Here is a 14396-nt window from a genome sequence, read left to right as displayed (position 1 = left end):
TTTGAAATTTTTTATTTTGTGAAATAAAAAACAACAAACATCATTAAGATATTATATTAACATTGTTAAAATAAAACGAAAACACAAATGCTAAGAAGCGTTAAAGTTCACGAACTACTGGGGTTTGGTTTTAACTTACTGATATAACGTAAACAATAGCCTGTTGACTCCTGAACCGTCAAAAGACGACTTGCGGAAAAATTCACTTTTACAGATATCAAGTGGTTGTGAGAAACTGGTTTCATTTGTTTACTGTTGTTTACTGACAACAAGATTCATTTGTTTACTGTTGTTTACTGATAACAAGATTCACTTGTTTATGGTTGTTTACTGATAACACGATTCATTTGTTTACTGTTGTCTACTGACAACATAATTCATTTGTTTATGGTTGTCTAGTGACAACAGTATTCATTTGTTTATGGTTGTCTACTGAGAACAGAATTCATTTGTTTATGGTTGTCTACTGACAACAGAATTCATTTGTTTATGGTTGTCTACTGACAACAGAATTCATTTGTTTATGATTGTCTAGTGACAACAGGGTTCATTTGTTTACTGGTAGCAGGATTAGTCTTCTATTATTTCTTATTCAATATTTAGTATTGAGATCAGTACGCATATGAAGCACTACATGTTATTAAGAACTTGAAGATTATATTGAATCTGACTTAAGTTGTTTAGCTTTTGTTTTCCCCCCAAAATGTGACGTAGTTCACTAGTTGATACTTGTTGTTCAATGCCAAATTGAAAAAGACCAACCAATATTACGTTCAGCGCGTGGACAAAGCACGCGTTCAATAACCAAATTATCGATAGTGCGTGCAACACAAAACATTAAAAAAACAAAACAAAAATTGATCATCTTTAGAAATGATACACCATTTTCAATAATTGGTCGACATGCATACTTCAAGTTCTCACCAAACACTGCAAATATGATTTCTATAAAAAGTTTGTCATGTGATAAATGCTTATTCTTTATCGTTGTATTTTTTTGGCCTAAATTTATGAAATAAATTTTAAAGTTAAAGAATGTATACTATTCTAATTAATTTGTTATTATTATATCGCTAATGTTCAAGCATATAGTTATTAGTTAATATATATTTAAAGATGAACTATACTGTTATATATAATTTTGTATTTTTTTCATTATAATAATTATTAGTGAATATAATACGCACAGTTTAGTTTGAATTTTATTAAGCATAACGCGACACCACTAGCTATCCGTTCTCTACCCATTGCTGGTATCGAAACTCGAATTTCAACATTGTAAGTGAGTGTACAGGCTCACCACTAAGCCATCGTGGGCGGAGGGAGGGGAGGTCACGAGTGATTAGATGACGTGTAACTGAGAAAGTTTTAAACTGTTTATTCGTGGTGGTTCTCTTTAACTTCAAATCTAATATAATATTAGATGTGGTGAATATATTGTGTTGGAAATACTATTATTCATAAGGGCCTAGATAAAGAATGTAGTGTTAAAAATATAACAGGCATAATACTAATGTTTTATGACAAGCACAGTTATAATGTTCGCTAAATTACACAAAAAACATGTTTTTGAGATAAGTGATGGATTTAAACTAAAACAATTAATTGTGGGTGACTTTTATTTAGTTACGTTTCAGTTCAGTATAAGAGACCTATACATATATGTTTTTATCATATGTTTGCAACATCCAAATCATTGTGTTTTTTTTTTGTTTTGAATTTCGCGCAAAGCTACTCGAGGGCTATCTTCGCTAGCCGTCCCTAATTTAGCAGTGTAAGACTAGATGGAAGGCAGCTAGTCATCACCACCCACCGCCAACTCTTGGACTACTCTTTTACCAACGAATAGTGGGATTGACCGTTACATTATAACGCCCCCACGGCTGAAAGGGCAAGCATGTTTGGTGCGACCGAGATTCGAACCCGCGACCCTCGGATTACGATAACACGCTTGGCCATGCCGGGCCACATCTAACTCATAAACCATTTAACTATACGTTAGACCTCGCAAGGCCAGCTGATTTGAATTAGCTGGTATATCCCGCACCTTAGGGCCTTTTTTTTTCATTTGTTTTTCCCATAAAGAATTATTATAATGTTGTTGAACATTACCAGATACTATGATTCTCGTCAATGCTACATGATATGTTGTATTATGTGAAACAATATTAATTAACCTGGGTTCTGAAATTTTAGCATGTTGTTTTTCACGGATTTATTTGCAGGCACCTTGTTTGTTGAATTTCGCGCATAACTAACCATACGAGAACCATCTGTGCTAACTTCCGACATCTGCTGAACAGCATAAACCCACTACTTTTGGAATTGCTATTCTTACGCTAAATAATTTGGTTTTACCGTGACTCATATAACACAACCACAGTCGAAAATGCCAAGCCTAATTTGTGTTTTCTCTGTAACGGGTTACGAACCACGAAACCAAACCTCAAACGCTAACCATTGGGCTATTCTCGGCCAAAGCAGAATGGAAAATAATTTCGTTCTATGTCAATGCTAAAGTGAAAGTATCCATGCATTAAACCTAAAAATATACGTAAGAAATGACATTATATATAGGTAACACAATCTTACTCGTTTTAGTGGTTTATCTGCGCTCTGTCAACCACGGATAATAGATGCTTGAATTTTACCACTGGAAGTCCGTAACATACCGCTGACCCACCGAGAAACTGCTTTTGGTACACCTACATCAGTCAGAAATACTAAGCCACCTGCACTTTCAACGGTATGGTTTATTTAGCACACGTATTTGTACGACATATCTTCTGAATATGGAAATGTTTAATCAAACTACGGAAATAAATTAATCACTGTACCCCAGTAGTTTTTGGTGTGAAAAAAATAAACAAAAAATAAGCCTTTTCCTACCGATCACAAAGGTGTGTGTTGTGTTTTCTTATAGAAAAGCCACATCGGGTTTGTGTCCACTGAAAGAATTCGAACTCCGGATTTTAGCGTTGTAAATTCGAAGACTTACCGCTGTCCCAGCGATAGGGGGGGGGAGACCAATGAAAAATGAGTAACGTTGCAAACGTTTCTAACAAAATACATGAGACTGAAGAATCAAGATAAGAGGGATATCATGTGGGTGGATTAGAGGGTGTGTTCACAGTTGTTTCGTCAACCTTGTTTCGATAACCTGGATTTTCTCGACTGATCTCAGTAGTAAGATAACGCGATGTCACAATAGGTTCGAATGATTTGCTAAAAGGTTTGTCTTCCTTGTAATATTAAACTGAAGATTCGAGAGCTTATTCATTTTACAGGCATGCACCTTACCCACTCTCTTGTTTTCTACCCTCGTGAATTACTCTGTGTTTAGATCAGTATCTGAGAAAACACGCACGCATTTGTAGATGCGTGAGCATTTTCTGTATATAATTCTTTTGTAAAACCATCAAAAGAGTATCTGACAAATGATGATAGATAAAAAGTGGTACTAACCATAACTGCATTTCGTGCGTAGTTATATATGTAAGTTTTACGTGTACATTTGTATGACAAGCTGGATTTAGTAAATACACTTTAATAACCTGGAAACGACCGAAATAGAATCTTAGTTGTGTTATAACAGACCGTGTATTGATCACCGAAAATAATAACAATTCACTGCTAAATCGATTCACTATGGTTACGCACTAAAACAAGTGCATAAAAGATTACTAACAAATGAGTTAATGCTTTCACAACCAAAAAATTTTCATCTATAATATTTGTCTTTGATTATCCATATTTTCCCATCGTTAATAGTTCTTGTAATCTATTTCCCTTGCAAGAGGCCTCTATTTACTCACAACATCTTACCCTAGGGTAGAACAACGTTTTACTTCAAAACCCCTTATTTTACGCTTTTCATTTCAGCCATATAATTAAGAAAAAAAAACAGATTCTGCAGTAATGGCTACAAAAAAAATCGTTTTCAATTTTAATACAAAACACGTTAGAATTGTGGATAAATCTGAGCAAAGTTGATCGATGTGAAATTTTATTTACTTAAAATAAAGATGAACGTTTCGAAGTAATTTTATTTCTATTTAAAAAATAATTAATGCCCTTTTTCATATAAAATTATTTCTAGACTGTTTTATTTTATAATTTTCTATGATTACATTAAAGTTTTGAATCGTAACCTTCGAAATTTATCAAACTAGTAAAAAAACTATCACGTTAAGGTAAAAACAAGGCTAGAAAAATACTATTTAAACTAACCCTAACAAGAGCATGCGAATTCACAACATAAATACATACAATCAATTAAGTAAAAGTTCACTTTCACATTAAATATGAAAGTTGAAACATTTGTTTTACGTCGTAACGAGAAAATTTCGTGCAAAACGATAAAAGAAAAAAAAAAACCACATACGAACCATTAGATGGGCGATACCAGAATGCTGTTGCTGGAATAAGAGAAAAAAAAAGACAAAGAAAAGACACTCATGAGAAATTCTCCATAACTATATAAGACGTAACTACATTATACTTGTTTTTATGATAAACAAGACGGAACTGTTAAAACAGAGTCGTGGTTACCTAAAATGATTCACCTACAGCTACAATATTAAAAGAAAACGAATGTCTATCAACGAGGTAGTAAAATTAGTATGTCATTTTACTACTTCCAACATACGTTCATATTTTAAAATCAAATTTGCCTACAGTGGTGTTCAAAATCTTATTTCAATCAATTCTAGAAGAACTTGCTATAAAGGAAGTTATCAACTACAAATGAATATTACATTTGTTGGAAATAGATGCAAGGTTTCTCAAGTCGTTATTTCTAACATTTTCATTCTAACGAAACAGTTTTTTTTTCTCTCCCTAGAACTCATGTAAAACAGTGTCGCTCATTCAGAATAGAACAGAATGTAATCTAGTAATATATATATATTACATTTAATCTTTCTTAGCGTTTTTATTGAAATAAAAATTTAGAATTAAAAATAGACACATTCCATACGAAGATATATTTTATTTTTGTGTACGCTCTTTTCTTGTCCTATGCGTATTTGAAGTTGCTAAATTATGACATCCCTTTAGATGCCAAGTTTAGCATGGATGTTGTTTTCCATGTTTACGTTTATTGTTGCATCAATCTGTTTTCATTGTTTTCTTGTTCTGAAAAAAAAAAGGTGTTTGTTTTTTTTGCGTTTGTTTCGCACATGTGCATGGTACTAGTTTGATTATTAAAACCTGGAACGAACTAAGTTTTTAATTAGTGTTGCCGGACAGAAAATATAAATGTATAAAGCTATTACTGAAAGTTTCTGTTTTTATGATAGCGATGAAGATTCAAAACGAACGAAAAAAATTTTTGTTCATCAAATTTCAAGATGTTTAATTTATTGTTAAAAATAGAATTTCGGAAATCATATTATTTGCATTTACAATTATATTAAAAAGGCTTCTTTAGGAGCTTAACATTATACGTTAAGCCTATTATACAACTGAAACAAATTAAAATGATTTTGTTTACTTAACTTTATCAGTATTAATTTTCTCTAATATATATAGGGGCGGGTTCAGAAGACAAATTAGGAAGAAAAAAACAGGAGACATAGCCCGAAGATATTCCAATCTTAGCATATGTTCATTGAAACACTGCACATTACTTAATAACCTTAGACAGAACTAAGCGAAAAAAAAGTCCCTGAAAACATCGAACAGAAATGTTAACTTTAACAAATATGCCCTGAAGTTGTGCGCTTCTAATTAGTTAACAAAATTTCTTTCCCGTTTTTAGTTTTGCTTTGAATTTCTTGCACAATATTATTAGTCTCAGACTTCACTGATTCTTTTTTCATCGGTAGCATGTAGTAAGATTTCTGAGATTCGTTCTTGAAAATAATAAAATGCAATTACTACTTACAATAAGTTTAGTGCCACGAAAGCGAGAAAACATGCTTGATAAAAAACAAGATTTTCAGACATGAACTGCATTTCATTAACTTTTTATAATACTATAGTACATTAATCGGTTGACTTTATCTCATAATGAGTGTTCCTAATGTCTTTGGAATGTAACATGTACTCAAAGCTTTAATTCTTATCAAATTGTACACGTATAGCATTAATTCGTTATTCTGAAAACAGATTAACGACTTACATATTTCATCTAGATGCCTGAAAATAATTTTTCTTAAGGTTTTTAAGCCTTATTAATTCATAGGATAAGTTTGTAGACTTATGTCTTCTGTACCTATAAGGGGTATCGAAATTTGCTGTTGTTGTTTTTTGCGTTATAAGCCTTCAGACTTATTGCTGAGCCACTGGGAGCTGCTACACAGGGAAAGCAGAGATGAAAAGATATTATATTCGATACATGTGGTGGCTACCATGAACTGTACAATGATCGCAGTCTACACATAAGGCTAATAACATAAAATTCTAGCCCAGCATACTTTATCTGCTTTGAAAAATAATATAAAATGGGAAACTCACTCCAATGATGGCGTTCAGTTCTGTCATGGTTACTTGCTTAGCTCTATCGACTGCGGCCGCGACTTGCTGCTGGTGCTAACGGAAAAATAAATTAATATAAAATCAAATTGTATTTTAAAATGATAAACACAAACAACCCTAATATTTTTACCGATAGTAAAGTCTTTCATTACAATATTCCTTGCAATAATTATAAAAGCTTTATTAATAATACTTTTAGTAATAATAACAAAATATTTACAATATTCTTTACTCATAATAAGAGCTTTATTTATTTATTAAATATTTTTTTCCAATAATAAAGGTTTTAATTAAACATTTCAACGTAGCAAAACTTCCCATTTGTGTGTAATTTATGTATGCTGTGCATTTTTATGTACACGTAAAAACTTGTACATTTTTGTTTTCGTCTGTGAATATAAAGTTATATTTTTCCCCACTTACATCTTATGTTCTTTTAATACCCTTGTATACACTTGTTGCTTGTTTATTTCTTTAATTTCGCGCAAAGTGACACGATTGCTTTCTGCGCTAGCCGTCCCTAATTTAGCAGAGTAAGACTAGAGGGAAGGCAGCTAGTCATTACCACCCACCGTCAACTCTTAGGCTACTCATTTAACAACTAACAGTCACATCAGAATGCCCTCACGGCTGAAAGGGCGAACATTTTTGGTGTGATGGAAATTAGAACTCGTGAATCTCACGTTGTACTCTCACTTAGTCATGCCAGGCTTACACTGGTTGATAATCAGAATTTGGAATTAGTTTAATATAACGAATACTTTAATCGGTCTAATTTATTCTGGAAAAGTATTGAATAAGACTGAATTAATATCTAAGATATCAATGACAAATATTAATAACTGAAAATAAAACCACATTATAGACAAAATAAAATATGACATCTGATGTATTTCAGAACTCCAAAATGTGTACTTCAGAATTTGTTTTTCTTCTAAGTTGTATTATTCAACATAATTTGAGGGTGTGTTGGTGATATACGAATACGCTGCATTTATTACGGATATTTGAACAATACCCAAAGAATTTTCCGGACTTAGGAAAATGAAAACACTTTATTGACTTGTGTACGATTACATTTATTCTGACTTCACTTTTGAACAATGAGACAAGCCTAATTAAAAAAAGAAACACTGAAAACTGGTTGATAAACGAGAACACAGATCGAAGGTCTCTATAGATTAAACTAATCACGGATGATCTGGAGCTAATATTTGTCCAGAAATTGGCCCTCCACGTTTTCTTTGCTAAGACAGTAAATATTGACTTGGTTCGCTGGCAAGGAATCATCAGAATCAGACAAACCGTTTACTTTTCAACACAGTATCCCCGAGAGAGGTAAAGCCAATTCAAACAGCGTCTTCTGGTGGACAAAGTAGGTCCCTAGGAATTCAGTACCAGTTGAAAATCCGAAGAACAAACATCAGACGGACTTCTACTGTTTCGTGTTCTCCGAAATACTCTTCAGCCACTGTTGACCGAAAAATAATGTTCTTTTGTTGTCGATAAACAGTGTCTTATTTTTTGAACCCTAACCCTACAATCGATTTTTATCCACGTTCACTCAGCAACTTCTCTTGTAACATCTTGTATTCTAAGTAATCACACCATTTTCTTTTTTTTTTTTTTTAGGTAAATGTTATAGTGAAACACACTAACCTCTGTGAATATCCTCTAAGCATTATTTGCAAAACAAGGAAGATTGACGTACCTTTGATTTTAATTATCATTTTACAAACATGATTATAAGCCTATTATAAGAACGCTATTTAGAGGAAATTATGAAAATAAACCCTAAACACATGTTCAATTGTGTACATAAAAATACTGATTCAATGTGACTACTAGCAGTAATTAAAACAATAAAGTATAATTATAATAATATTTTGATAATGTAATCCAAATTAACAACTAAAACTACTCTACATCGCGATTTTAAAGGTCATGACAACAGCCTATGTAGATTTTAAAGGTTATAACAACAGTCTATGTAAATTTTAAAGGTTATAACAACAGTCTATGTAGATTTGAAAGGTAATTAAAACATTTAAAGTAGAGTTTAAAATTTCATTACAACACTCTATGTACGTTTTAAAGTAATCATAAAAGTCTACGTACATTTTAATGGTCATTATAACAATCTATGTAGAGTCTAAAGGTCATCACAAATAGTTTGTACATTTTAAAAGTTATCAAAACAGTCTGTGAAGATTTTAAAAATCACCATAACAATCTGTACAGATTTTATAAGCTACCACAACAATTTATGTAAACATAATTATTAAAACTGTTAAAATATAACACTCAAAAACCATGTTAAAACAAGAGAATATCCTCAATAACACCGGTACTTTAAATTCTTTTAGGCAGGATTAGCCACGATTAGAGAAAATTAATCTATGAGACCTTCAACTGTTTATTAGTCATATTTTTGTTCGTCAGCGATACCAAGCGGGAGTACAGTTGATTCGATTTTATTTCCAGCTTACCCTCAAATTGAAATATTTTAGGCAGAATTATAAAAACAAAGTTGTGAGACCTTGGACGTGGTCAAATACATTAATCAAACTGGTTTGACCTTCTTAGTTCAAAACTGTAATTAGATCCAAAATCGCTCAAGAGATGACGGAACTATGAGCTAAAGGTTTGTACTTGGAAAAAAACAACAACTTATTTGTAAGTTGTTGTTTTGAATTGAGCACAAAGCTACTCAATGGGCTAACTGTGCTCTGCCCACCACGGGTATCGAAACCCGGTTTTTAGCGTTTTAAGTCCGCTGACATACCGCTGAGCCATTGGGGCCCTCATTTGTAAGAGCGGTTTGGTCGCGGCTGCCTAGAGTTTGTTTGTTTGTTTTTTGAATTTCGCGCAAAGCTACTCGAGGGCTATCTGCGTTAGCCGTCCCTAATTTAGCAGTGTAAGAAGGCAACTAGTCATCACTATTCACCGCCAACTTTTGGGCTACTCTTTTACCAACGAATAGTGGGATTGACAATCACATTATAACGCCCCCACGGGTGAAAGAGCGAGCACGTTTGGTGCGACAGGGATTCGAACCAGCGACACTCGGATTACGAGTCGAACGCCTTAACCCGCCTGGCCATGTCGGGCCCTGACGAGAGTAATCGAGCATTTTTATAAAAATTGTCACAACAATGTTAATACGCATTTACTAGAACCATCCTAAAACACAATTATAAAAATATACAGCGTAACATTATTAAAACGAATTTATTAATACAATCCTAAAATCAGGATTTTATATTATTATAAAAACATTACAAGAACACGTACGTGTATTTACTAAGCTAAGACTATCCCCATCCTAATCCCCCCAAAACAGGAATTCAACTTTAATTATAAGGACCATCCTTAAATAACTGTTGAATTTAATAAAAAAACCAACAACTCCTAATCCATACCATAGATAATAGTAAACTTAGACATCAACACCGCGTGCCCCAGTGGGACAGAGGTAAGTCTTCGGACTTACAATGCTAAAGTCAAGGGTTGACAGAGGTAAGTCTTCGGACTTACAATGCTAAAGTCATGGGTTTGATTCCTCTCGGTGGACACAGCAGATGTAGCTTTACTATCAAAAAGTACCCACATTAAAATAGCAGTATTTATTACCTTTATTATTAAAGTAGTCCAACAATTACACTATGGGCGTAAGGTAGTGAGTGATATTGCTTACAAATCTCTACTACTTAAACATACATTGTCACTTTAATTTACTACATGTGATAGAATATTGCATAAACACATTTCGTCATGATAACTCCACTCTTGTGATAAAAAAGGTTTACTTTATAAACACACTTCGTCACGATAACTCACCTCTTGTGATGAAAAAGGTTTACTTTATAAACACACTTCGTCACGATAACACACCTCTTGTGATAAAAAAGATTTGCTGTATAAACACACTTCGTCACGATAACTCACCTCTTGTGATAAAAAAGGTTTACTGTATAGACAAACACAATTCGTCACGGCAACTCACCTCTTGCGATAAAAAAGATTTGCTGTATAAACACAATTCGTCACGATAACTCACCTCTTGTGATAAAAAAGGTTTTCTGTATGAACATAATTCGTCACGATAACTCACCTCTTGTGATAGAAAAGGTAGAATCTGAGCGATAATTGCGTTAAGTCGCTTTGCTATCTCGGTCTGTAAAGAAAAAAAAAAAAAAAACGAAGAGACTATTAATTACAGATTGTCTACCACACGGATAATAATGCAAAATTGTTTACATGTCACTTGGCTTTCACAAATATCAAGAAAAAATAATTAGCAAACGCATATATTTCCATAAAATCTCTTTTCTTTAATTACTTTTAAAATTATACATCTTTAAATCTGATAGTTCTTATGGATACAATGACACGAAGTCGTAACAGATGGTAAAATGTGTGTTATGTTGTAAACAAAACAATTCCTTCTGTTTGTGTAAGAAGAAACAAAAAAAAAAAAACTTAATTCGATAGTTACGGATAGGGTTAATATTATTTCACCAACTTTAAAACACATTTGTCAACACCACGACATACCTGTGGGTCCATAACTTTGTTGATTACAGGCATGGAAAAATTAAAGTACAATATATATGTAAAAACGGCTGGTTTGGGTTGAGAAAAGTTTTTTATGTAGAGGAGCGAAGAACGTTTCGACCTTCTTCTGTCATCGTCAGGTTCACAAAAAAAGAAAGAGGTAAGTGACCGATAGCTGACCACATGTTTCTAGGGGTTGTGTAACTGAGTGTAGGAATGTAGAGGGCGTGCTTAAATTTTGATTATATTTATTAATATAGGTATAAAGGTGTTCCTTTGTATTGGTATATTTTGGGCTTGAGTTATTGTATAAGTAAGGCTTCCTTAATTTTGCGAAGGTCGAAACATTGTTCGCTCCTCTACATAAAAATTTTTCTCAACCTAAACCAGTCGTTTTTTACATATATATATTTTTCTTTGCAAGTGGGTTTTCTCGTCGTCACTGGTTAAAGTACAAGATATACAAAAATATAAACAAAAGCAACATTATGTTACTATTCATTTAACGTGTAGCTATTAAAGTTATTGTGTATTTTGCATATAAATTATTCGCTAGGTTTGATACTGAACGCAACCATGAAACTAAATATAATGGAAGTGGATCCGACCGGTATGATAACAAGTTGGTAGTTTGATGACAATAAACTTTGGAGCACTAGTTCTTCAGAACACATCCTTGTACACGTTCTAATTAACCTAGCACGAAACTTGCTCTGTCTGATCACTTTCCTAACCTTCGAACCAGTCCTGTCCAGTTCTGCTATATCACATCTGATGTGATACTAGAGTTCTTAAAATGCTCATTTCTACAGACGTGATATCATTTTATACACCGTATTGTTTCGTTAACAGTTAGTGACACCAGAATATTCTAATACTGTATTATTTCTTTAACTGGGATGGCCTTCAGTAAGACTTGTATGCATTGTAGCTTGAAGTTTTCTGTTTCGTAAGTGTTGTAGTAATGTAGTAATCGTTAATTTCGTTGTTATAACATTAACACTTTATTGGAGATTGCAACATTATAGAACATTCTCCATTTTAATCTCTGAATTTGTTTAGAAGTGTGTAGGTATAACTAAACTTCTTCAGTTAGTAACTATGTTTCGCTCAACTCTTCTATGGTGGTTCATGTCAATTAGGAAATACGATATTAAAACCGAAACCGAACTTCGAGATTATTAGTTCGTTGGAAGTCTACGTATGATAGAAACTGCGGATACCAAACTTTACGAAAAGAGGAAATAAACGTGTTACAACGAAGGTGTTTTGTCGTTTCGAATATTTATATGAAAACACATACGTAATATGTACTCTCGGTATTCTATCCATCAATCGACTTAAAGTAAGTATTTTTCTGTTTTCAATTATCTATATATATATTTTTTTTATATTTTACAAATGAAATCCAACAACTATGTCTTGTATAACACCCACACATAATCAGAGTACACTTCTGAATATATGGGTCAGAAACCTTAGCCCTCTCATTATGTAAGTAGTTTACGAAAATATAATACATTAAAATATACGCATGTATCGGGTTTGGTGTTTCAAAATACGCTGTATTTTGGATCACATTCAGTATTATATTCGGTGAAATATTTTGTTATATTGAAAACATTTCGACAGGAAAACCTAGGACAACAACAAAAAGAGTTGTTTATACTCTAAAACTGATTTACTATAATTATCACATATTATTTTTTGTTTCTTTTTAAAATATAGTACTTTCCAAATTAAAAAGTAATGGATAAAACATTTTTTTTACAGACAAAAACTTTTTGCTGGTTTTTAAGCGCATTTATGCTTTTTATTTTCAAAAGAAAACCTTCGACTTTACGGACGAGCGGATAATGGCGGTAAATGATTTAAGGGCATGGATCGAAGCTTTCCATCAACAAGCGTACATCAGAAAGCCTGTTTTCACACATGATCGAGCAAGGCAGGGCATGTCTCGCTCTCGTTTCTCTGTCGATTTCAATCCCGTTAGAGGTTTTTGTTTGTGAGGCTGTGCGGCCCTACTTCTTGTGAGGCTTAACTAGATCACGGTTGGTCTTCCTGCCCGCGTAATCGAATTCCACACACAAAAGAACACACACCGAGCTCTTTTTGCAAGAGCAATTACGAGGCTACTTGGCAAAATGGCCACTACTAACGTAGAATCATATTGAAACTACGGCGCTTCGTCTCTGCGTCCTCCGGAACACAGACAAGTGTGAACCTCTTCATTAGCAGACTTTCACGTTGCTATTCATCAATTTGCCGCGTTACTTATAGCTATCAGTAAAACACCACGGTGAATGAAACACGTTCATTACTGCGCGTGGAGACTGATGGTGTATCCACAGAGCATGATCCGCCATTTTTAAAGAACTAGAATGGGCGCATTAATATAACAAAATCGCTCATAACTCCCCTGCTCAATGACCGAAGAATTGAGCTGTTTAAATGAAAGGATGAACTGCATTTATTTAAACAAGTATTCAAAACGACGTCAGCTTGAGCAATTTTTACCAAAAATGGCGTCGAATCAGTGATAACTACAACTCTACGATTTGTTCATACAAATAGCAAACTTATAGAAATAATTAGAATAAAATAACATATGGTAAAATGGCTTCTACATTTTCAATGCTCACTGGACATTGAGGAACAAAATTCAGAGTGATACCAGAATTAACTAGATTTTTAATTGTAGTATATTCACGCTGTTCCAGAGCCGTTAAAACTATTTAAAGTGAGACATTTAGGAACGTTTCATACCAAACACCAAAAGTACGAAATTTAGTTATATACTTGAGTAGTAGTTTTAGTATTGTATGAAATAACCTAAACATATTTTTGTTTTTGTAAATTCTAGGCACGTTCTGTCGCTTGGAAACCATTCGCTGCAGGGTTTTTGTTATTTTTTTCTTTTTTCTGACACCCTGTAATCTCTAGTTATTTAATTAGAAGCATCTATGTTTGTCATGTTATTCTACATATAAAATGTGATTTAAACGATATATTAACTCCACAAACTTACAACATCTTGTTTTTAGAGCGAACCTTCACTGAACGCCGACATAATGAACTAGTCTGTTTATTGACTATTTATTTCCTACCCCGACCCAATGTTTGAGAAGGTAACGGTTTCAAGTGTTTAACAAACATATTAACCTAATACGTTCTAGTAGTTCAATATTAACCCGCGAGACTACATATTCGTTGAACAAGTTCTTGAATGGTGAATGTAAAAGGGGTGAAGTATTGTATTTTCCATTTTAAACCAATCTGAATGTGCGGGTTCGAATCCCTGTCAAACCAAACATGCTCGCACTTCCAGCCGTGGGAGCGTTATATTTTAACGGTCAATC

At 33.3% G+C, this 14396-nt stretch overlaps 1 protein-coding gene across 6 annotated transcripts in view; it reads right to left on the bottom strand.

Moving 5' to 3' along the window:
- The window catches only part of LOC143240536 (transducin-like enhancer protein 4), a 146939-nt gene that overhangs the window by 103966 nt on the left and 28577 nt on the right, over positions 1-14396 (bottom strand). For 4 of the 6 annotated variants that reach the window (XR_013021809.1, XM_076483122.1, XM_076483120.1 and 1 more), the window contains 3 exons: positions 10541-10657; positions 6460-6534; positions 4389-4418 (listed from right to left, as the gene is read on the bottom strand). Coding sequence is in view for 5 of the 6 variants with exons in the window: in XM_076483122.1 (XP_076339237.1) it covers positions 4389-4418; positions 6460-6534; positions 10541-10657 (222 nt within the window). In the remaining variant the exon portion in view is untranslated. The remainder of the gene's footprint in view (positions 1-4388; positions 4419-6459; positions 6535-10540; positions 10658-14396) is intronic. The other 2 variants (XM_076483125.1, XM_076483121.1) reach the window with 1 other exon arrangement.

This window comes from Tachypleus tridentatus, chromosome 13 (genome assembly GCF_004210375.1).
Source record: "Tachypleus tridentatus isolate NWPU-2018 chromosome 13, ASM421037v1, whole genome shotgun sequence".
In the NCBI taxonomy this organism is placed as follows: domain Eukaryota; kingdom Metazoa; phylum Arthropoda; class Merostomata; order Xiphosura; family Limulidae; genus Tachypleus; species Tachypleus tridentatus.
Note: the sequence above shows the minus strand (reverse complement) of the source record. Positions and strands in the feature narration are given on the sequence as shown.